The sequence below is a fragment of the Eutrigla gurnardus genome (assembly GCF_963514095.1).
Source record: "Eutrigla gurnardus genome assembly, chromosome: 1".
NCBI classification, from domain to species: domain Eukaryota; kingdom Metazoa; phylum Chordata; class Actinopteri; order Perciformes; family Triglidae; genus Eutrigla; species Eutrigla gurnardus.
In genome coordinates this window covers 9,305,230-9,328,122 of record NC_139915.1, presented here as the reverse complement: position 1 = coordinate 9,328,122, position 22,893 = coordinate 9,305,230, and the positions used below count along the sequence as shown (strand labels likewise).

At 41.6% G+C, this 22,893-nt stretch overlaps 1 protein-coding gene across 3 annotated transcripts in view; it reads left to right on the top strand.

The window, feature by feature from the left end:
- The window catches only part of lgr4 (leucine-rich repeat containing G protein-coupled receptor 4), a 28,059-nt gene extending 5,954 nt beyond the window's left edge, over positions 1-22,105 (top strand). The window contains exons 2-18 of one of the 3 annotated variants that reach the window (XM_084014097.1): positions 3,433-3,504; positions 8,367-8,438; positions 9,360-9,431; positions 11,464-11,679; positions 12,927-12,998; positions 14,907-14,975; positions 15,501-15,572; positions 15,787-15,858; positions 15,946-16,014; positions 16,099-16,170; positions 16,500-16,565; positions 16,708-16,779; positions 16,884-16,955; positions 17,083-17,208; positions 17,546-17,643; positions 17,737-17,790; positions 17,915-22,105. In XM_084014097.1, coding sequence (XP_083870223.1) covers positions 3,433-3,504; positions 8,367-8,438; positions 9,360-9,431; positions 11,464-11,679; positions 12,927-12,998; positions 14,907-14,975; positions 15,501-15,572; positions 15,787-15,858; positions 15,946-16,014; positions 16,099-16,170; positions 16,500-16,565; positions 16,708-16,779; positions 16,884-16,955; positions 17,083-17,208; positions 17,546-17,643; positions 17,737-17,790; positions 17,915-19,323 — 2,755 coding nt within the window. In that variant the 3' untranslated portion in view covers positions 19,324-22,105. Of the gene's footprint in view, positions 1-3,432; positions 3,505-8,366; positions 8,439-8,825; positions 8,830-9,359; positions 9,432-11,463; positions 11,680-12,926; positions 12,999-14,906; positions 14,976-15,500; positions 15,573-15,786; positions 15,859-15,945; positions 16,015-16,098; positions 16,171-16,499; positions 16,566-16,707; positions 16,780-16,883; positions 16,956-17,082; positions 17,209-17,545; positions 17,644-17,736; positions 17,791-17,914 lie in introns of those variants that run through there. The other 2 variants (XM_084014098.1, XM_084014099.1) reach the window with 2 other exon arrangements.
- Positions 22,106-22,893: the final 788 nt, after the last annotated feature.

The following is a 22,893-nucleotide window of genomic DNA, read 5'->3' as shown; positions in this document are numbered from 1 at the left end:
GCCGAGCCGTGCTGCTCATGGTCCACGTGTCTTTTGTACAGTGCTGGTCCATTTCAAACTCCTTTTTTGATGTGGGTTAAGATGTTTCAAGTGTCGTGTAATTCACATTTTGCCTGTGGTGAAAAGAGGTGGAAAAAACAGTAAATATGTGGTAAAAACAAACCTTCTTTCCAAATTGTCTTTATTGCTGAGATCCAGGTTGCCCAGCAATACAGTTCACTCACAACTCAAAACAACAGCGCGGCTGTTACTAAGCTACTAACTCTGAATGGATTACATTACATTTATATTATGGAGCAGGCTCCCAAAACCCTGTAGGTCCATACCTCATTATGTTTCATTACTTCAGGAAAAAAATATCCCAAAACAGCGAGATATCAATTTAAGGTTATATCACCCATCCTACCGTCACAGGGGTATAGCATCATGAAAGCCTAAGTGAAAGGGAAACAAAAGTGTTTGCAGATTCTAGAGCTGCTGCTGACATCTAACCAGATCAAAACACTTAAACCATCTGATGGTGAAGCAATTAACAGACTGCCCGAGTGACCTTGCTGTCATATCCATTACTAACAAACTGTGACAGAAAGAGAAGAAGACCATGTGACAGATTGTCTGTATACGTGCCGTTGAATATCTTCATGAGAGGAGCCTTTGTATATTTCTTTTCTGGGTTCATTAAGATCATAAAAACGGGTCACGCAGTTTAACCACCGTCAGTGTGCAAGGCTTATTAAACTGAAGATTACCACGGCAACTGGTCTCCTGCTTTGCATTACCAGTTCACTTTAGGGAAACGGACCTAGCTATGTGTATAACATCCAAATGTGTTTAAAGGCTGCTTGCTGTTTAAAAAAAGAAAACAATACCTGTTCAAGTCTTAAAGTTTCACAGCATTGAATCACATTATAATGGACTAGTGTAATGGTCTGTTCAAAACACACAGATTGCTTAGCTTTCAGTATTGCTGCTTACAGACAGACAGACAGACAGACAGACAGACAGACAGACAGACAGGCATCTGTTTAAAGCATATGTAACAAGGCCTTTTTTTACTAAATTATCTTTCTTGTATTCACTTAAAATGAAAAATGAAAAGTTTTCTTCAACATTTTACAATATGTGGTAGCACAGTGTTGAATGAATGAATAATACAGTAGCCGGGTCTGGCTTCAATGAAGAATTGTAGTTTGCATTATGGCTGAAATGGTGGATTGTAATTTTATCAGACCACAGGAACTTTGTTCATGTGCTTTTTTACTTGGAGTGTGTTTGTTTTGTACATTCTGCCATGCAGGATTGATTTGTGAAGGGCTTCACTGATTGTTGGCTCTATCACTTGAGTTTTTCGCTTCTTGGCGAAGAGCTCAACCCAAGTTCTTTCCTGGTTTTGTTTGGTCAGTAGACAAGATTCATTAAAAGATATGTTTTTTTTGCGACTTTTGTGCTCTTCTTTTAATTCTTTTACACCATTTCCCAACAAGTAATTTTTGTCAGATGAGCGACACAACAGCTACATCCAGTAATAGTTTAGATGTAAATATTTAGTAACAACTGGCCTCTGTGCAAGAGTTTGTGTGGTTATTTGGTGACTCGTCCTTATGTACTTGGTAAACACGGTATAACCAGGCCAAAACAGTTCTGTGCTTCCATTCTGTGTGTATATATTTGTGGAAGGTTGTAAGAAATGTCAGAGATGTGACGGCAGGGCAGGAACACAACAGTACTTCAGATGTTGACTGACTAATATAGAAAGTGGATGTTGTATTTTGACGATTAGGATCTGTTCATGCTTCACCTTAGCAGCTGTATTTTCCCTTTTCTCAGTGGTGTCTGCTACCTTTCTGAGATTCTTGCTGTGCTTCCTCTCTGCTGAAGTGAAGCCAACTGGCACATGGGATAGACATTTACTGATACCTGTTTGTAGAAGCGTTTAGGCTTGTCACCATTTATCACAGCTGCATTTTTAGTGTCCCCTTCAATCTCTCTTAGCATGGGACAGGCCAGGACCTTGATGAGTAAAGCAGCCAGACACAGAGGGGAGGGAGGAAGTGTGATAGTCCTGCAGGCCTCCCGTACTCCCCAGCCCTGCATGTGGTTCAGACCAGACCAGTCAACAGTTTGCGGAAGATGTAGTCAAACTGTTTCAAATGTGGTTAGGGAGGTACCACCAGTGGTGGCAGATCTGCAGCAGTGGTTGCTGAACACCACCAGAGATGTTGTCTGGCTAGGAAACAAAAAGATAAGTTGTTGATGGAAGTTTTCTTGCAGCTGCTCAGTCTGTATAGTAATTGGATAACCAGGTAAGTGGAGATGGGCCACAGGTAGCATGGATGATGAGGGTTCTGTTAGGACCCGCCTTTTAAAGCTTGTGTGTGTGTGCGTGTGTGTGTGTGTGTGTGTGTGTGTGTGTGTGTGTGTGTGTGTGTGTGGTTGGGACTGCAGAGGAAGGGCAATATGATCCTTGTAGGATTCAGGGGCCCACACACAAGGTCCTAGAGAGATCTGGCAGTGAAATTCAAGATGGCCAGTTGGAGAGTGAAAGGGGGGCAGGGGTTTGCTTCATTTGTGAATCCCTTATGTTTTTTTTTTTCATTCTTGATATGTCCCGTCTCTTTATATATCAAGGAAAGCGGGTTCGTGGATTCCTAATCAGATTAGGCATCCAGAGCTGAGTCTGCTCTCCCCCATACAGGTTTCCTCAGTAAACCAAAGACAGCCTTTTGTCTCTTTTATTGTCACACTTAACACATTCTATTAGCATATGTATATGTGGTTTTTTCTATGATTATTATAATTATGGAGAGCATAATATAAGCACATATACTCATATTAGCTTTGTGGGGAAGCAAATCAAGTCCTGTGTGCATATTTTTCATGCTGCTACATGCCTATCTTTACTTGAAAGTTGTTCAGAAAAACGAAGATCCCTGGGGCAAAAGAGAAGGGCTTTTTCAAGGCTTTTTTTGGTTGAGGTTACACTCATGCAGGCACAGTTAAAAGACTTTAAATCCACATAAGGGATGTTGGCACAGCTACCATATTGCTTTTAATGCAATTTAAAATTACAGTAAAAAACCTCATCATGTCAATAAATTAACTTCATGTAGTCTACAGCTTAGTAGATAAAATAGGGCCATACACAGGAAAAAAAATCAGATCATTATTTAATTGTAAAATTCCTACTTAAAACAGGGGTTCAAGGTCTTCATAATTAGAAAAGGCAACGCGATACAAATCATTTAAATAAATGGTTAAAACATTTTTTAAGTATTAAGGATATACATTTTGAGAAGAAAGTGGAAGTGAACAGAAGACAGTTTTAAAACTACACATTTTTCACAAAAAAATAAATATATATTAATATATTAACAAACTGATTTAAAGATATCAGTTAAGTCTGCCTTTCTAACTGATGATTTGTTTCCACAGTGACCTGAGCATGAACAACATCACCGAGCTTCCAGCATTCGTATTCAAGAACTTCCCCTACCTGGAAGAACTGTGAGTACATGCCCCGTTTCTCTCTTGCTAATGATGTATTTGCTCTATACAATGTTGACATGAGGGCTCATGATATGCACCTGGGTATTTGAGCTCGTGCTGCAAAACACACATTATAGGTGAACAACATGTCCTTCTTCTCAGCTGAAGAAGATAAGCACCGCAATTACGCGAGGTTACCAATCACTCAACCATTCAAGTTTAGTTGAACAAGGGCGGTTATAAAAGGTGCAGTAAAGCTCAATTAAAAAGGTGACGTGAGACAACATTTATTGAAGCCTCGATCATCTGACATCCTGTGTGCATTTTTGCTTTTAAAGGATTATCGGGGTGGCAATAGCACATCTCTGCTCCGGGGCTTTTTGAGTGCCGTACATCTAATCTTAGTGGGTGTTTGTTATTTCTTTACTCTTTAAGTTCTCCGCTGTCTCACTCAGTGCTGCTGGGAGTCAGAGATAAAATCTGTCTACCTGGTATCAGGTAACATGCAGCCCTGAGAAAGCCAAATTACCGGTGAGTGAACAAACTCCAGCGGTTCTTTGCAGGCGTGTTTTTTTTTTTTTTTTTTTTAAACTCTCATGCATCTTTCAGCCGGCCGAGTCTTCACCCTCTTCTTTTCCATACGCCACTCCATTCTGCTTTGTCGAAAGGCAATTTACTTTTCATCGCATTGTGTGGAGGAATGCAAGGCAGGAAGGAAGAGCGCAAAACAATGGTTTCCACGGCAACAGAGCTGAAAAAGAAAACCGACCCAGTCTCACTCCTGCTTCTTTCTTTTCTTAGGTCATCATAATGGATGGACTGTCGTTGGGGTGTCATTGATTGACATATTCCCTTAGTTCATGTGCGTGTTTGTTTAACCTTGTTTCTGGGAACAGATCTGCAGGCGTGTCTCAGTAAACTTTGGTGGATGACTTTTTTCGCTGCAGGGCTGCAGCAGTGTCAGTGAACCAGAGCATGGGCCCTGAGGGCAAAGACAGGGGGAGAAAGAGTTGACAGAGAAAGACATCGGGGAGAGAAAACAGAGTGGGACGTCCTCATACAGGACATGAGCGGAGACGAGGGAGGAATATGCACTCCTTCGTAGTCACGCAATCTCCTCTGCTCTTTTTCTTTCTTGCCAACGGCACCACAAAGCTCAGCAGACGTGATGACAGATATTCTCTGTCTCCTTTGCCGTTTGTTTATAGTCTTGGAATAACCTATGACAGATAGGCTCCCTATATGTCTTTAGTAAATTGTGGTTAATGACATCTGGGTCAGCCTGTTGGATTTTGTTGATGGAATGATTTAAAGGTACAATATGCAGCAATTTCCTAAAAAACAATGTGTAGAGTGATGCAAAAATAAGCCCTCTCATTATCACCTATGACTGACTCACTTATGTATGTGGCATGTTTGGGGTGTAACTCCGCCTTTGTCACGCGCCTTGGTGGACCGAGGCTCACAGACCTGACAGGCCGGACAAAGAGAGACCAGACAAGCCGAAGCATCCTTTTTGGCTTGTGCTGAATTGGTCCAGTTGAGGAGGAACTCTATACTAGTGTTTCCAGCAATACACGTATTGTGTGTCAAAAGTGTGTTTTTGCTGGAAATGAGCATTTATGTATCTGCTTTATGTAACCCCCCCCCCCCCCCAAACCGTGATCTAATAGGCAAGACCCGTCGTACATGAAAGAGATTTATCGCAACACGTGGGCCCCACTATTGCTGTGCCCTATCAGAACTTATCAAGTTATTTATGGCTGAGACGAACAATAATGTTAACATGATAAACAGCAGGGCTACAGCTATGTACTGGCACTCCCCCACAGTTGAGCCTCCAGTAGCAGCCAAGAGCCTGTCTTGCCAGCAAAAAAAAACTTGGAGATATCGTCTTAGAAATGTAAAACACTTTGCCATTACAGTTGGGAATAAAACACGACTGGTGATTTAATCCAAAATGAAGCCAGAATAGAGAAGAAAATTTGCTTCAAACTGTTGTTAAATGGATTTTCTCAACAGCATCATTTTGAACTTGCACTGCTTGCTGCATGGTAACCTTGGTGATAGGATGTTTCCTCCAGAAATGTACCTTGGGAGCCGTAGTTAACATCTACCCTTAAGTTTTTATGTACCCGGACTTGTACCTTTTAACTTTTTAATCAGAGGTGTTAGGTACTTTAATCTCTAACACACTTGTTAATCTTTTGTTCTGATGATTCAACCAGGAAAGTGTGATGCTGATCCAAGCCGTAAAAAGTGCTCCAACTGTGAGTCACATTGTCTGTGGGAAAATGAATGTGACTTTTACTTCTAGAACCAGAGGCGCCTGAAATAACTTCTCTCACTTGACAACTCTGTTACATGATTATTGGAAATCTTCATTGCAAACAACATACAATTAAGTCATAGGTTTATTGCCGCAGCTACCTATTTCAACAATGGTACAAAAAGGTGTGTACTACAGGTGAGAGCATGTCATGGAAGAAGGGTGCTTGTTTGGGTTTTGCCATAGCAGTTTTGTAATTTGAAACTTAAACTGTATTATTTGGCAAAAGTTGAAGCCCACAAGTTTGTGTAGCCAGAGTGCACTGCAGGGCTCTTTGTAAATGTGCTGTTGACGAAGGTAGACCTGTGGAAGTGGTGTTACACAAGGAGAGGATTTAGCCCTTCCTCAACGAGACTTAGCACATTCTTTTTTCCTCGTTGAAGCCCGGGGGGGACGTGTACTGAATTTACTAAAAGATGCGAGAGGAGGAGAAGCTCTTTATGTCACCTGGAGGATTTCTGAATGATTTGTCAAACCATGTTGGCATGTGGTGGTTAACTGTTTGTGACATTGATTGTTGGCCCTTCGTTGGGCGAGTTCTTTAGGAATTAAGGTCCCTGTATGTTGGAAATCAAGAACAATGAACCAACAGCTGCACACCAACTTGTACTGTAGTCATGATAATAAGGGCAGATTATGGTTTGGCGTTATTTAATTATTAAAGCTGCCACAAGACTTCCTCTTGGCGTATTGTGGCTCAGTAGACACATTGATCGGTTGATCTGGTGGTATTGTGAATTTTGGAATCGATCTTGAAGTTATTGATTGGGTTTGTCACAAAGCCAAGTAAACCTAATTTATAAAGCCGGCGAGCATTCACATCCTTATATGGCAGCTTTTGTTGACCACAACAAAGATAGACACATAAATTGTACACTCCTTCAAGTTTAAGACGCTTAAAACACTTTGAAATCTTGATCCACATTCATTTTGGGATGTCTTAGGTCGTATTTCAGAACAGTGCTGGGAGGATGGTGGAGTTGAGAGCCCTGCATGCACTACTCTTCAATCACAAGTACAGATTATTTGCCAGCATCTCATTAAATAGGAATTCAGTAAAATTACAAACATCTGTGAGCACAGTGCATTCTCCCATCACATGTGCAGACCACTGCACTGTCTGAGCCAAAGGACTACATGCTTTCAGGGAAGTTTTTATTACATTACCGGAGTGAATATGCTAATGTATTCGATGATACTTAAGATAGCCAGCAGAAAGTAACCTAAAGCAAAGTGATAGTGAAGATGAGGCATCAGTGTCTGACGATGAGGAGGATATTCAGGCAAATTATTGGAGAAAAGTCTGCTTTTTGTTGGAGGGGCATCACAGGGATTTTTTTTGTATTGTTATTCACTGAAAGTTCAATACCATATTAAATGAGTCAACTCTTTTTCTATTAGAAGGGTTTCAAATGATGTCAGTTTTATTATGTGGGAAAATGTTCATTTCTAGCTGCATATTACAAGGTAAACACTTCTTGACCAAATAACCCCTCCATTTATTTTTTATTCCAGTCAATTTTCATAAATTCCTGCAGTTGCCGTGGAAAGTTTCCAAATTGAATGTTGCAGGGAATTTTTGCAACATTATTTAGGTCACATACATTTAGTTTGTAGAGGTAATGGATTACGATTTGATAAAAGGCACCTGTAAGCAGGACTGATCAATCAAAAAATACCTTGATCAGGTTCAGTTCTGATTTGTTCCAACAAGGTCATGCTTATCGGGATTTACACAAGTCTAAGCTTACATTGGGGAGCATTTTGCTAGAGGGCTATTTGTATTTGTACAGTATACTATGGGAACAAGTTATTCACTAATTATTTCAGTCTCATCTGGGATTCGTAGCTGTTTATACTTAAACCAGCTCTCTAATTCAGTGAAAAGAATGGCAAATGAGCAGTTTTTAGTCCACAAGAAGGGTACGTAGTCTTCTAACACTTGAGCTTTAATTCTCAGGCTCACACCCTGCAGCTCTTGTTGCAGGGAATTCAGCCTGGTCTGACTCACGTTGCAGAGTGATAAATCTGGTGCTAATCTCTGTGGCCAGTATACTTGGGCTGTGTGTCCCCGTCGGCCTGTCCCATGCTTATTTACACCACTATTTCCTATACGCTTCCTGTTCCCAATAGGAAAGGGAGGTGTCCCCTCTGTCTCAAGTAATTGATGCAGGGGCTGAAGAAGCTTCCCAGTGATATATGTTACCAGGCTGGGACTCTCACAAGGCTCCACTGCTTGTATCAGCCTCAGAGGGGCGAATCAGTTTTTCTCTCTCTCGATAGGGAGCACCGAATTGTAAATAGTTGGGAGGCTCAGAAAGGGGTCTAAAGAGGGGATACCCAGGAACAGCTCTAATCTCTCGTAGGTGACAGACGAAGTGACAACAGGCCATGGGATAGATACATGTCTTTGACACCCCAGGCCCCACGTTCAACTTGAGACCTGGACACGAATCGACTCAGGCACGGGAGGTGGAGGAGATGTAGCTCGTAGGTTTTATATGTTTGAGAAATTTCCAAAATAAACGTGTGAATCTTTCTCTCACAACAGACGACTTGCGGGGAATGACCTGTCATTCATCCACCCTGAAGCCATGTCTGGACTGCATCAGCTCAAAGTCCTGTAAGCATGACCCTCTCTGTCACCACCACCACCGTCAACACACACACACACACACACACACTTATGGTGTGACGCCGTGAATTTTTCCGCTCACTGGGAGAGAGAGTAAATGTTGCATATTGTTTGTGGTGCTGCCAGAAAGTCACCCTAAACATATTTACACAATTTACATCCACTTTGAATAGACTGAATTTCCATCCTTGCCCTAACAGTATCGGTGGCTGTGAAAACACCTAGCGGAGCATTCCATACAACCCATGTGTAAAAATTAGTTCTGCGTAATTTACACTGGGCAGCACACCCTAGTGTGCTTGCACAGGCTCGAACACATTGAGCGACACACAAAGCGCTTCCCTGTTGATTCTGCAACGGGCCAAAAGTTCAAAGTCCTGTTGATCCACAGGTGGGGTCTTGGTTACGTGACTGCAAACACAAACACATGGAGGCATTGTATATACTTATTATATCGAGTGATTTATTCACATTGTTACTCGTAACCACCCAAGTGAAAACAAACAATTATTTTGACTAAATGCAGCTCAAACAAGCCCCATTCACATCAGATTTGGGTCAGTTTTTTTTTTTTTTAACAAATACTGCAATGACGTGATCATACACAATGTTACATGCTCTTATAAGTAAAGATGAAAACAGATACCTTCACAATGCGGTCCTTGTTTAAAGTTTCTTCTGTTGGCGACAGTATCAGGGATCAGGGAAACTCCATGAAGTCAGTGTCGCTCAGTGTGGAGCCATATAAACAACAACAACACATAGAGGAGGCCTTCAGTGAGCTCCCTTCCATAGTTAGCCATAGTCGGCAACAAATATATCCATGGATACATATTGTTTTATATTCATGGTGCAAGAAAAGGTGCCGTGAGTTGAGTTGAAATCATTATTTTACCATTTTACCCTCAGGATGCTCCAGAATAATCAACTGGAGACTGTGCCCAGTGCAGCCCTGACGAACCTTCACTCTCTCCAGTCTCTGTAAGTCATCTGACACACACTCACACACACACACACACACACACATGCGCGCGCGCGTGCCGGGTATTGTCTGCTCAGAAAACCTTTGAGTTTTAAGTGGAAGTTTCCATCTTGCGCTGTAGTAGAAAAACATACTGTATTAGAAAAACACACACTGCTATGGCTGCGGTGATTGTATTAATTATTTGTCAGCGTCATCACACAGGTCACTGTGTTTTGTTGGGTTGAAGTATTTTCAGTTGATTATAAGTGCCAAGCATGGCCTAACGGGGCAGAAGAAAAACACCTTCATCTTTGGACACAAAAATGTCTGGAAGGTATACAGTGAATTGGAAGATATACATATCAATGGTGGTGCTGCTGCTGCAAAAAACATTCATGTTAACATGTAAGAAATCACACTACCCTGCGAGATTTATGAATACCAATGTTCTCTCTAGAAAGTGCAGTTAATGAGAATTTTGCCCAGAATTCCTGGACAGGAAGATCCGCTGCAGCCATCAGTGCCTTTGTCAGAGAAAGCACTGTGGTGCATTTACACAACTGACGATCTAGGGTACAATGCATCGTGTAAAAAAAGATACGGCAAAAAGCAACAGGAATACTGCAGAACAGTTAATCTACTCAGAAATCTAAACGTTTGGTGCTGAAAATTTGCTTAACAAATATATGCAAAAATGGGTTTATGTCACTGACTCATCAACTTTCACCATAGTTACTAGTGGAGTCCTGGTCACAGCCAGCATCAGATTGCTTCTATCGTGGTCTATAGAATAGACTCAGGCCGTTGTTACTCTACGGTAGGATGGCAACATTATGAGAGTAAAGACTTTACTCTTCCTCCAAGTCGAGAATTACTGTTGAAAGCTCAAATATTTACTCAAAACATTGTTGATGTCATCTAGGGGCGGCTCCACTCAAATCACATACTTTACTCCTGCTGCAGCTTTTGTTGTTCACTAAATCCAGCCATAGCCCTGTGCAAATGTAGGTCAGTCTTACTTAGCAGATCTATAGCTAACCTTTTCCTTCTTATGTTGGATTGTTGAGTTTTCCAGGAACATGTTTTTCCACCTGTTTACTCGTAACTCTCACGATTTCCTGCTCCGCTCTCCCTCAGTCTCAGCATTTTTCTTTCTGTGACTACCGAATGTCATTTTCATAGAGACCATGATACATACATGGCTCTATTTTTGCCACCTCCAGAGACAAATGGCAGAATGGATCCAGCAGGGGAAATGTGCTGAAAGTCCAGCTTTCAGCTATTATCACTCCTCTATCCCTCCCCTTGTCCCTTGCTCCCCCCCTCTTTTTTTCTGCCACTCTTCTTTCTTTTTAGCAGATGTCTTTTCTCTGTGAGGGTTTTAAGGTCTGTAGCTGAAGTAATATGCTTTGACAGAGCCAGGACTTGGTTTGTATAAAGCCTTAGAGAGCTAAATGTCAATCAAGACTGTTTTCCTTCCAGCCCAGACACTTGAGGAATTTTGAGGGAGGGCGAGACAGTCAGTGAGGGAGGCTAGCAGGAGAAAACAGGGTGGTGATGGTGAAAAGAACACTTGTCTGTTCATAATACGTCTTCAATGAAACATATTTCCTTTTTTACCACCAAACTTACTGGCCAATGGGTAACACTGAACGTCCGATTCCCTGAATATTCACATCATGAACAACATTGCTATATTATATTACTTATTATTGTGTAAGGCAATGCTCCACTGCATTGACAGGAACCCTTTCGGTGCAAACACCACTTGGGTGCTTATTTTTGGAGTTTTTCCAAGACTTTTCGATGCCTTGAAGAAGTGGTGCTCGAAATGATGGTTGATTTAAATAACCGGAGACTAAAAGTAAATCCACCCAAATAGATGGATTTGGAGCTGCAAGATACATTTTCTGGTACAAGTTTCCCAAATCTTGTGATATGATTAATATATTTATATATTTCTCTTTGTTGTTTTTTATTATTTGCTGTTTTTGAGGCATTCATAGCAGTGTGTCTGAATATTGTTTTGTTTTATTTGTTCTGCTGCAGTCGCCTGGATGCGAACCACATCACCACCGTTCCAGACGACAGTTTTGAAGGCCTTCAGCAGCTGCGTCATCTCTGGTTGGATGATAACAACCTGACGGAGGTCCCCGTCGGTTCTCTGAGACACCAGGCGAATCTACAGGCTCTGACGTTGGCGCTCAACCGCATCTCGTACATACCTGACAACGCCTTCGCAAACCTCACCAGTCTAGTTGTGCTGTAAGTTATATTAAGCTCCTGTTCTAATTGTGGTTTAAAAAAAAAAACCAATCTGCTCAGTAGTGTTAAAGTACACACATTTACTATGTATCTGTTTCACTGCTGTTTGGACAGTCACATATATCATCTGATCAATCAATAACACAAGAATCGATAAGACGTCATTTAAAAGGTAGTTTTTATTTGAGTAATTAACAGTTTCAGAGTCATTAAAGGGAACTTCCCGAGGACAGCCAGGCGAACTTTGCATGCAGCCTTTGTAGACCTATACACTAAATAACTCAGCAGGAACAACCTGCTGGGGTGCTTTTTGAAAACCCTAATTAACCAGGCGCACTGACTGAGAACATTCTCATGTTGACTAAAATGACCCGAGGGTGTAGCTGAAGAAATTAATTCATTGGGTGTTAAGTAGATCAGGATAATTCTCAAGATGGGAGTCAACAACATGCACATTCTCTGTAGTGTGAGTAAACAGTAATAGTTTGATGTCCTTTTGGTTCCGGAGCCATGGCGTGTAATAAGAGGACGTTCAGTTCTGACTGTGTACCTTCCAGTTAGCACCATATGACTGTACTGCTAGTTCTCTGCACTACATTTTAACAGATGTAATTAAGGTTTTCATCGGTTCATCATATCTATTATTCTGTCAACACAATTTAATGCAACTTACCTGCTTTATTCATTTCCACAATTTAAAGTTAATAAGTAAAAAAATCAGGTGGCTACTCTTGCCCTGCCATGTTATTGCATGCAAAAAAAGCACAAAGTGCCGTTGGCATTCAAACTCCAACGGCACAGTTCACTGCAAAAGTTTGAGCATCAATGTAAAATCAAGATAATCTTGTTGTTTTATGCATGGAGGGGAAATGCTACAACTTTCCATGAGAGGAGCTTGTACAAATATGTTGCCTATTACGAATCTGTGGGATTGTTATACATTCACGCAAACACACACACAGACACACACATTGAGTGGTATGCGGCAGGGTTAGCATAAACACGTCAGGGTAAACAGGAAGAACAGACCTTGAATCTATTAGGCCAAGACAGCCTTCTGTATACACACATACGGTACAGACACCTGATTCACAACACACCCTGCCGTTCAGACATGGTTGGTGGACCGTCTCACGAAACTGCAAAACAAGACTGAAATAAAACCTATGATTTATGCAAAAATGATTTAAAATCTGTCATGGCATAACGATCTCACGGCTGTGTGTAAAACTCTTTTTGCTTTATAGGCATCTTCATAACAACAGAATTAAGGAGATAAGAGACAACTGTTTTGCCGGACTCATGAACCTGGAGACGCTGTAAGTTCACCCTCGTACAGCAGGTTGTGTGTGTGTGTGTGTGTGTGTGTGTGTTTGTGTATGCTAACAGCTCCCCCACCCACCTCTGCTCCAGTCCTCCAGACATCATTGTGTCCACTTCCTCCTTTAATTGCTCTAGGATAAATAGAGCAAAGTACATGATGCTTATCATATCTGCCCTCCCACTGTTCACTTCCGCCTGCCACACAGCCATGAAAAAGCTTTTAGTGACAGCCGTACCTAAAGGCAAACAGCTACTGCACAGCACACATGCCTTTACAGGAGACCTGGAATGTCCTCAGAGTTTTCCTTCTGAATACCATCGTACATACATTTAAAGGAGCAATGCACGACATTCAGAGCATTTATATAGCAGCAAACAACTACTTAAGTAAAAACATACTGGAGTAACTTCTACCTGAGAAGAGAATACGATCGCTGTCCCTCTGTGTGTGTTGTCCCTCGTTGTTTACATAGCCAGGCCCGGCGCGTATGCTTTTAGTGCATGTTCCTTCATGAGAGCGCGCCCCACTGGCTAGCTCACGGCCACCGCTCTGCGATGCTCTCATGTGTTACAGCTGATAGCGTCATCCCCAACAGACAGCGTCCTCGTGAAATGTAGCACCCTGCCTCCAGTTCCCCCTCCGGTAAACAGTGGAAGCTCCGTCAGCACGTTTGCTGAAGTTTGAACATTAGCTGCGATGTTGAGAGCTGTTGAGAGGCAACCGAAATCCCAATCTTTTTAATTTATTCAACTTTAAATTAAAGATGTTAATATCAGGCTGATCCGGTGTTTACATTTTCCTACATAATAGTACAGCACAGTATCTACTATGGGTGTAGAAGGTCAGAACATGTACTTGTACTGGAAATGTTCGGTACACGACGTCCGGTAACCTTTTGATACAGCAGACATTTAATTTACGATGGCATCACCTGAATGTGTCGATTAACGGAACGAAACAGTCGAGTCCTCCTCACAGCGTTCAGGCTCCTCCCACTATATACCTTCACATGTCAAAGCAACGAGTAGAAGTTAGAGTCAGTTCATTATCAACAGGTCTTAATCAGAGTTGTATGATGGAGATAACCCTTGAATCAAACCATACTAAACCTTGACCCAAAAACCGAGGTTCGTACCAAACCGTGGATTCTGTGTCCCGTACCACCCATAGGGGCCAAATGTAAGCATATATTAAAATTGGTAAACGCAGTTCCAAAAGTTTTCTGCAATGGCTTCCAATAGTGTTTTATAGCCTTTAGTGTTTTGTTATGTTTATGCTGTTCATGTGTTTTCATGTTGTGATGAAACGATAACCACGCCTCGATTAGTTGATTGATAGAAATTAAATTAAGATTTTCAATAATGGATTACATGACATTTACTAAGGAAAAAACATTTCCGGTTTCTCAAAAGTGAGGATTTGCTGGATTTCCCTTGTTTCATATCTTTGTAAACTGATCTTTTGGTGTTGGACAAAACAAGCAATGTGAAGATGCATTCTCCAAACATTTTCACCATGTTTGGACATTTGGAGTCAATTTATGATTTAATTTTTAAAAAAATTAAAAATTCCCATAACAGTGGACTAGGCGTTGGTTATATAGGGTTTTGAGGGAAACTCTGTTTGTTTAGCCTGTCTTGTCTAACTGTCTTATTGTCTTTTTGTATAAATGTATCAGATGTATGGCGCAGAACAATTTTCGGCAAGGACAAATAAATCTCTATCCTCTGTATATAATTTCAGTATTTGTAATGGTCAGTTGTTTCATTGGTTAATTATAAAAAAAACTATTGTTTCTGTTATAATACATTTACATTTATTTTTTATTTATAGAATAAATGTGTTACATCAAAATGCAGGAAAACATCAATGACTTTCTGCATCTCACTCTGTCTCATCCTAGAGATCTCAACTTCAACAACCTGATGGCTTTTCCCAAAGCAATACAGGCTTTGCCCAAACTCAAGGAACTGTGAGTACATGGTCCTGCTTCTCCTCAATATTTTGTACCGACACTCAAGTCAGGGACTTGGTTAACTTATCAGTGCATGTGGGAGACTTTTCAATGTCTTTTAGTTTTTATGTGATTTATAACAGACACATCTGACAAAATAGCTCTGAACTGAATAAGAGGAAAACTAGAGTGCACACGCAAAGTAGCAAAACTCTTCTTTGGTCTAAAAGTGCCTATTCACACACAAGTAAAAATGCAATGCATCTTATTTGCATAATATTATGAACAGAATAGAAAATACATAGCTGAAGCCTTTTGAAACATGTTTAAATATCTGTGCTTTTATTTTGAAGGCTAAAAAGAACACGTCTTATTTCCTAGATTCCCTGATAAGAACATTATTTATTTAATGATAGGATTTCCTGCACACCCTTTGCCTTTTGTAATCTTCTTAACTTAACCTGAACTTACCTATTATGTCATGGTTTCATATCGGTATCATATTGGTGACATCACGTGGTCTCCTTCGTATTCTTCCTGCAGCGGGTTTCACAGCAACGATATTGATTCCATACCTGAAGGGGCCTTCCACAACAACCCCCTGCTGCGAACCATGTAAGGTCAAACTCACCGGCACAGCTTGGAAACACACATAGCACACTACCAACTCATATTTGTTTACATAGTGGACCGTGTACAGTATGCTTACATACAGTATCGGCTGACCATGTGAGGATTCAGTTGATGAATGTCCAGAAGATGGTGCCATTCTCGCATCGTAATTGATTTTGGTTTGAACTCTTCTCCTCTGCTTTTGCCGCCCTACCAGACATCTGTATGACAACCCTCTGTCCTTCGTGGGAGCTTCCGCTTTCCAGAATCTGTCTGACCTGCACTCCCTGTAAGTCAAATCAGACTTGGCGTCTTGTTTAATCCATCCCAGCTTGTGACTTAGTGATTTTACTATTCGTCCACATTTATGTTTCAGGATGCTGCGTGGGGCCAGCATGATGCAGGACTTCCCCATCCTTACGTGGACTAATAACCTAGAAAGTCTGTGAGTGAACTTGGATGCAGCATCGGTTCCTGCTTGTGCTTTTGTGTGTCTCGAGAGGGGACTGATTAGGTTTTTCATTTCCAGGACCCTGTCAGGAACCCAGATATCCTCCATCCCAGCCGACCTGTGTGAGGACCTCAAGTTGCTTCGGACGCTGTAAGAGACTTCTCCTTTCCTGACACCTGCAGTAGTGCTTAAAATACAACTAATTGCACTCCCTGAAGATTTAAGATCATTAGGAACTTACCGGGACAGTAAAAACTGTCCCAGTATAGCTCGATGGGTAAACGATGCTTTAAACACTGCGACAGACAGGATTTGGATTCCCATTCACTCCAAAACATGTGGCATTTTAGACAAGTGTGCATACTGAGGTTTAGGGGAATTCATGGAGCATGACAACAATCCAACTTATTGTCTTCATTCTTTAATGTAAATGAGTCCCACATGTCTAATTGTTGAAGCCGTTTGTTTTCATCCATCAGTGACTTGTCCTACAACGAGATCAAGGAGCTCCCATCCCTCCAGGGTTGCATCCGTCTGCAGGAGATGTGAGTGTTGAACGTGCAGCAGTCAGTTCACAAATCCTAAAAGCTTAGAAGAAAAACATATTACAATGTGTAATAACAAAAAAAAAAACACAAGGAATAAAGGTAATTGTTAACTAGTTCATAATCTGTTTTCAATCTACAGAAGCTTTCAGCACAACCATATTCAACAAATCCACAGGGACACTTTCCAGGGTCTCTCTGCACTCCGTTTACTGTAAGTCCACTTAGTCACACACACACACACACACACACACGATGCATGCTGTATAAACAAATGTTTTATGCCTTGTGAGTTCACCATTTTGTTGCTTTACACAGAGACCTGAGTAGAAACGAGATCCGAGTTATTCACAGAGATGCTTTCCTCTCCCTCACGGCCCTCACCAACCTGTGAGTATGACCCGTCTTATTGGTTTACTACCTCTGATCATAATGAGTGCTGGACTCTCCAGTCACAACGCTTGGTTTGACTGCGTTGCTCAGAATAAAACTGCTTGTGTCTAATATCTTTTTGCAGAGATCTGAGTATGAACTCTCTCACTGTGATCCCGACAACTGGACTGAGCATGCTCAGTCAGTTGAAACTTTCGGGAAACCCGCAGATGAAAAATGTCCTGACTGCAAAAAATCTGCCCAAACTCAGGTGAGGAAGAACTAATGTGGTCTACTGTCAAGTTCTGTTATCTCAAGTGTTTTCATTTCACTCTCTCTATGGTACAAAATGTTCCCTCCAAATGCTTTAAATGCTCTAGTTTAAAACACAAGACAAACACAAAAATCAAGCTGTGAAATAATAAAAATCTTCCAATAAGCAAAATGAGTAAACTATGTAAAAGGCTTAGCTAAAACTTTTGGGTAAATCCCTGAAATCTCAGTTTCGGAAATAAAGATCACATCATAACTAGACAAAGTGAAATTCTCAACACTGGACATCAGAAGGATGCTAGCAGTTTTTCTAAATGATTATTGTTTGTTTGTAGATCCATCTCTGTCCCTTATGCCTACCAATGCTGTGCATTTGTTGGATGTGACTCATTGACGAGTTCTTCTGATGAAAATGAAGTAAAGAAATCTACAGGTGAGCCCGAGAAACTCCTCTGAATTGAATTTGAATTGAGATAATCTTTGTAACGTTTGTGTTCCTTACATGACATTATTTTTTTATTTCTAGGAGGGGAGGATGTGGAAAGGATATCGATGATTATGCATTGCTCTCCTTCACCAGGTCAGCATTAAACACCTCTTTATATCTTTGCTTATGTGTCTGTGTATCAATGTTTAACAGCTAAAACAGTACATTGATGAATGAAGTGTTAACTTTTGAGCAACAACGTGTTTTCTGTCTTCAGGAGCCTTCAAGCCTTGTGAGCACTTGCTGGGTAACTGGATGATTCGTCTGACCGTCTGGTTCATCTGCCTGGTCTCGCTGGTCTTTAACAGCCTGGTGCTGGTGGCCACCTTCTCCCCCACACACCGAGCTGCCGGCCACTCCCACACCCACACGCCGACCCTTTCCCCTGCACGGCTGCTGATGGGCCTTCTGGCCGTGGCCAACCTGCTCACGGGCCTGTATGTCGGCGTTCTGACCGTGCTGGACGTTGCCACCTGGGGCTCCTTCGCTGAGTTCGGCGTGTGGTGGGAGATGGGGCCGGGCTGTCAGGTCACAGGAGCTCTGGCCGTCTTCTCGTCGGAGTGGGCGGTCTTGTTACTCTCACTGGCAGCCGTGGAGCGGAGCGTGGCCGTACGGACGATTCTCGGGAAGGTAATGATGTCACCCAGGAGGAACGTTGGCAGCCACCACGGGTGCTGGAGAGGGGATCGACGCTTCAGACTTGCCGCGGGACTGCTGGGCCTGCTGGCTGCCGCCGGAGCCTGCCTGCCTCTGCTGACCTCCAGTGACCAGTCCGCCTCTCCTCTCTGTCTGCCCTTCGCCGGAGGAGAGAGTCCAGCTCTGAGTGTGACGGTTGTTCTGGTGCTGCTCAATGCGCTGGCTTACCTGTTCACTGCAGCTGTGTACACCCAGCTGTACTGCCATCTGGGCAGGGTGGAGCTGGCCGACCCGGAGCAGACGGGTGCCCTGCGACACGTGGCCTGGCTCATCTTCACCAACTGCATCTTCTTCTGCCCGGTGGCAGCGTTCTCCTTCGCCCCTCTCTTGACTGGCTCTACAGGCGGCGGCCCAGAGATCGCCAAGTCTGTCACCCTCATTTTCTTCCCGTTGCCCGCGTGCCTGAACCCGGTGCTGTACGTGTTCTTCAGCCCGGCCTTCAGGGAGGACTGGCTGAGACTACGCGGCCGCGGAGGACTGACCAGGGAGGTGAAAAACGGAGCCGATAGCCACAGAGATGATGGCGGCGCCGGGTCGGAGCTCACAGACAGCGGCTCCTCCACCCACCTGGGCTTTGACTGTGGGATGTACTCCCAGCTTTGTGGAGAGACGGTTGTATGCGAGCAGTGCGAAGCTGCGCTACATGCCAGGACCTGCTCCTCTCCCTCGTCCTCCACAATCTGTAGACACTTGGTGAAGTCTCACAGCTGTCCCACCCTCCTGGCGGGAGCTGCAGTCTGCCAGCGCGCTGCAGGGTTTTGGGCAGACAGCGGCACGCCCTCTGCCCAGTCTGAGTACGCAGACGAGGGGGACTCGTTTGTGTCGGACAGTTCAGACCAGGTTCAGGCCTGTGGCCGGGCCTGCTTCTGTCAGAGCAGAGGCCTTCCTCTGGTACACTACTCATACAACATACCTCGAGTCAAGGACTAAGGAAGCTGCAGAGCTCCGTCTGTGTGCACGGATCTCTCTGTCATGTGAATTTAGATGCTAACAAGAACATATAAACATTTTTATATCAAACAACAAAATGTGCCAACTACCACACTAAAAGACTTTTCAGCAAGCACTTATGTTTGTAATTACTGTGTAAACAGAGGTGCAACCAATCATTTAAAGGGAACTTGGTATGCTTTTTGGACTTGGAGAGCATTTCTATACGTGAAATGAACCGAGCACATCGTGTTAGAAACTGGCCGACAAAGGATCTTGCAAAGGAATATCTTGCCACCAGTGCCTGCCCTCTTGCTATCGATTGGATGTCACGATGTTGCAAGCCTCAATGTGTGTCAAAGATTTTGTGATTTCTCTGTTTTACCTGTGCTTATAAGCTTTTCAATTTTAATTGTTACACGCCGTGTCAATTTAAGAGTTTCTCCACAGCAACTGTTGATTTTATACTTTGATTTTTTTTTTACATAAATGTAGCAAATGTAATAATCATCCTAGACTTTTCTGTGTGAATGTAACTTTCAGGTGGTCTTCACCTACCAGAGGGGGATAATGTAACGTGAGCAATAACTCCTGCCCCGCCTACCTGTGATCGTAATCTCTCCTTGTGAGATTGGTAGAAGTAACTGCCTGTCTATAATAACTTGTCTTTGCTTTAAGTTACTAAGACTAAGAATGTGATAAAAGTAGCAGATATCACTGTTATAGCAACCGCTATGCTTGGTGGTGGTGAAAGATGTTATTTATTGTTTGAGCAGTAGGAGGGTGGAGACGATTTCAGGTGGCCTTTGAATGATGAACATATGATGTAATCCGAGCGTTCACCAAAACGACAGCACTTCTCTTTATTAAATTCATCACAAAAAACTAGTACCAGATACAGGTTTAGGTCATTAATGTTAGTTGAAGGTTAATTGTAGTTATTTTTTAAATCTGGGCCTTATTTTCTGAGTTTTTGACTTCTTGCTGTTAGATTGTCAAACTTTAAACATTTTTTTGATAACTTCTGAGCTACATCACTCCAACAAATATTTCCTTTACAGTGCAGCAACGCTTCAATAATAAAATAAAATAAGACCTGCTTTTATCTGATTTTTGACTCATTGCTCTGTTGAATACAGCGTGTTTAATGAGCATAAACTAAATAAAAACTGTCATCCGGTGTTAAAAAGTTCACGTCGAATCAAAGGAATAATTTTGGGAAATATGTGAGGTGAGAAGATCAATACAACTCATTTCATATTTGTATGCTGAAATTAAGCTTCAAACTGCTTAGCTTAGCTTAGCTTAGCTTAGCTTAGTTTAGCATAAAGAATGGAAGCAGAGGTAAACAGCTGACCCATTTAATCCATTCTAAAATTGAAGGATTAAAAAGAAATAATTATACCTTGTTAATTACTGAGCTTTAGATCTGCTGGTATGTTACATATGGACAGAGTGAGACTAATGTTGATGTTTGGTGACCAATCAGCAACAACAAACCTAAAAATCCCCCCAAAAAATGTCATCCATTGCATCAACACAGTCAATCTCGTGAGAAGAGTGATAGCTGGCCAACATTACTGTTTGATTTCAAACGTATCATTAAACATTTGACTTGTGAGCAATAAATGAAACACAGGAATACCGTCCAAGTCAAACAAGTAAATATAATCCCTCTCTTCCACCTCTTCCAACGTGACGTGAATGCAGCACAAGGCTGGCAGCCAGCTGAGTTAACAAGGAAGTGTGTCGGCACTGCCAAAAAGTACAACATTATCTGTTCTAATTGAAATGTGCGTGGTTATTACTTAACCACAGATATGTAAAGACACATTTCTGCAGTGTGGATCTTATTTTTTTCATGTTGACATTCAGCTTTAAGGCAAAGTAATTTAAACGGTCATGATTGTATGAAATAAGGCCTATGTTGAAAATAAGAGGAATTATCTTTAAACCAATTCACTGCCTCCAATGTCTTTCCAACCCAGTTGTATTATACACTCTTATGTTAATGTCAGTCTGTGCTATTGCACAGGTCATGAGAAGAGCGTTATCATAAAGTAAGCGTATGAACGTAGAGATGTTTCACCCTGAGCGAGGCCGCGTGTGACGAGGGATTGACTGATGTTTGGTGTGCCGGAGCGTGACTGTACACATTAAAGGTGGCTACACCCTCAGAGCGTGTAGCCACAAGTGCACGCCATGTGAGTGCTCAGGAATTTAGGCAATGTAGGGAAACGTTTTCTTTCAACAAGACATTCTTGTGTCCTTATAATGCACCGTTTTAATTTGAATCTTTTTTAATTGGATTTTCAGCATTTGTCTCGACCGGGTGTGTAAATTCTGGCACCAAACAAAAATGTCCGTTGATTGTTTGAGATATCCCATGTGGTGAAAATGTATGTTTTGTGTTTTTTAGTAGCTTTTTTTTTTTTTTTTTTGTATGTAAATTATTTGAAAATAAAGCAAGTAATCAAGAATGGGATGCTAACTATGGAAGCTACCTCCTCGACTGTAGTGGCTACCAGCAGTGCTCTGTAAAAGAAAAGTCTGTTTTCATCTGTTCTTCTTTTTGTTTGCATTCGTAGCTTTATGTTGACACATGGTTGTACATCATTTTAGATAAGTGCAAATTGTGGGAGAAATCTATGTACTGTATACTGTGATTTATTTTTAACCAAACTATAAACTATGACATTTTTTTTGTTTTCAGCAATAATACAGATTATGAAATGAATCTCACTTAATTTCAGCTCAAATTAAAATCCTATGCGTAGTTTTTATGTGAGATTTCCCTGAGTTGTTTTATTCTGTTCAAGTAGAACAATATTTCCATAAAATTGTGAATTAACTAAATACACAACGCCGTATTAGGGCCATTGTAGGTAAAATAAATCATAATAATAAAAACATAGCCAGGAAAGATTAGATTTAAGTCTTACATTTACAAACTATTATTACATATTTACATATATAAATAATGTATTATGATATTTTAGTGGTACATTTCCCCCCCAAAAACTGCACAAATTTGCCAGAAAAAAAAACTTGCCTTGTGTGATGCTTGCAGTGGATGACCTCATTACAATATACTTTTATATAGGAGTTAGACTTCATAATCTCAGAGAATATTCAAGATGTTTTTCTCAGATTTTTTTTATTTTTTTTTAAATTAAACTTCTAATATTGACCTCTCCACATTTTTGTTGTCACAAAAATTGGATGAACAAAACCATTTTTAATCAAATGTGTTATCAAATTAAAGCACTTCAGAGACTTTTATCTTCATCAATTTGATCATATATCTGAAGTTATTTTACATTTTACCAGTATTATAGGACTGGGGAACATCGGGCTGACAGGCTGCCCAATGGCCTCATGGGAAGACAGGTCATTACTTAAACACACAGCTGGAAGCGTCTTCAGCAAGCTGTCCAATCACAGATAGCTAATGTCCATAGAAAGTCCATCTCTGGTCTAGAATGATCTATGTTTGATCTATGATTGTTGTATCCCAACAATCGTTACACGGAGAACCATGACATTCATGCTCCCCAGAGAAGGAACCCT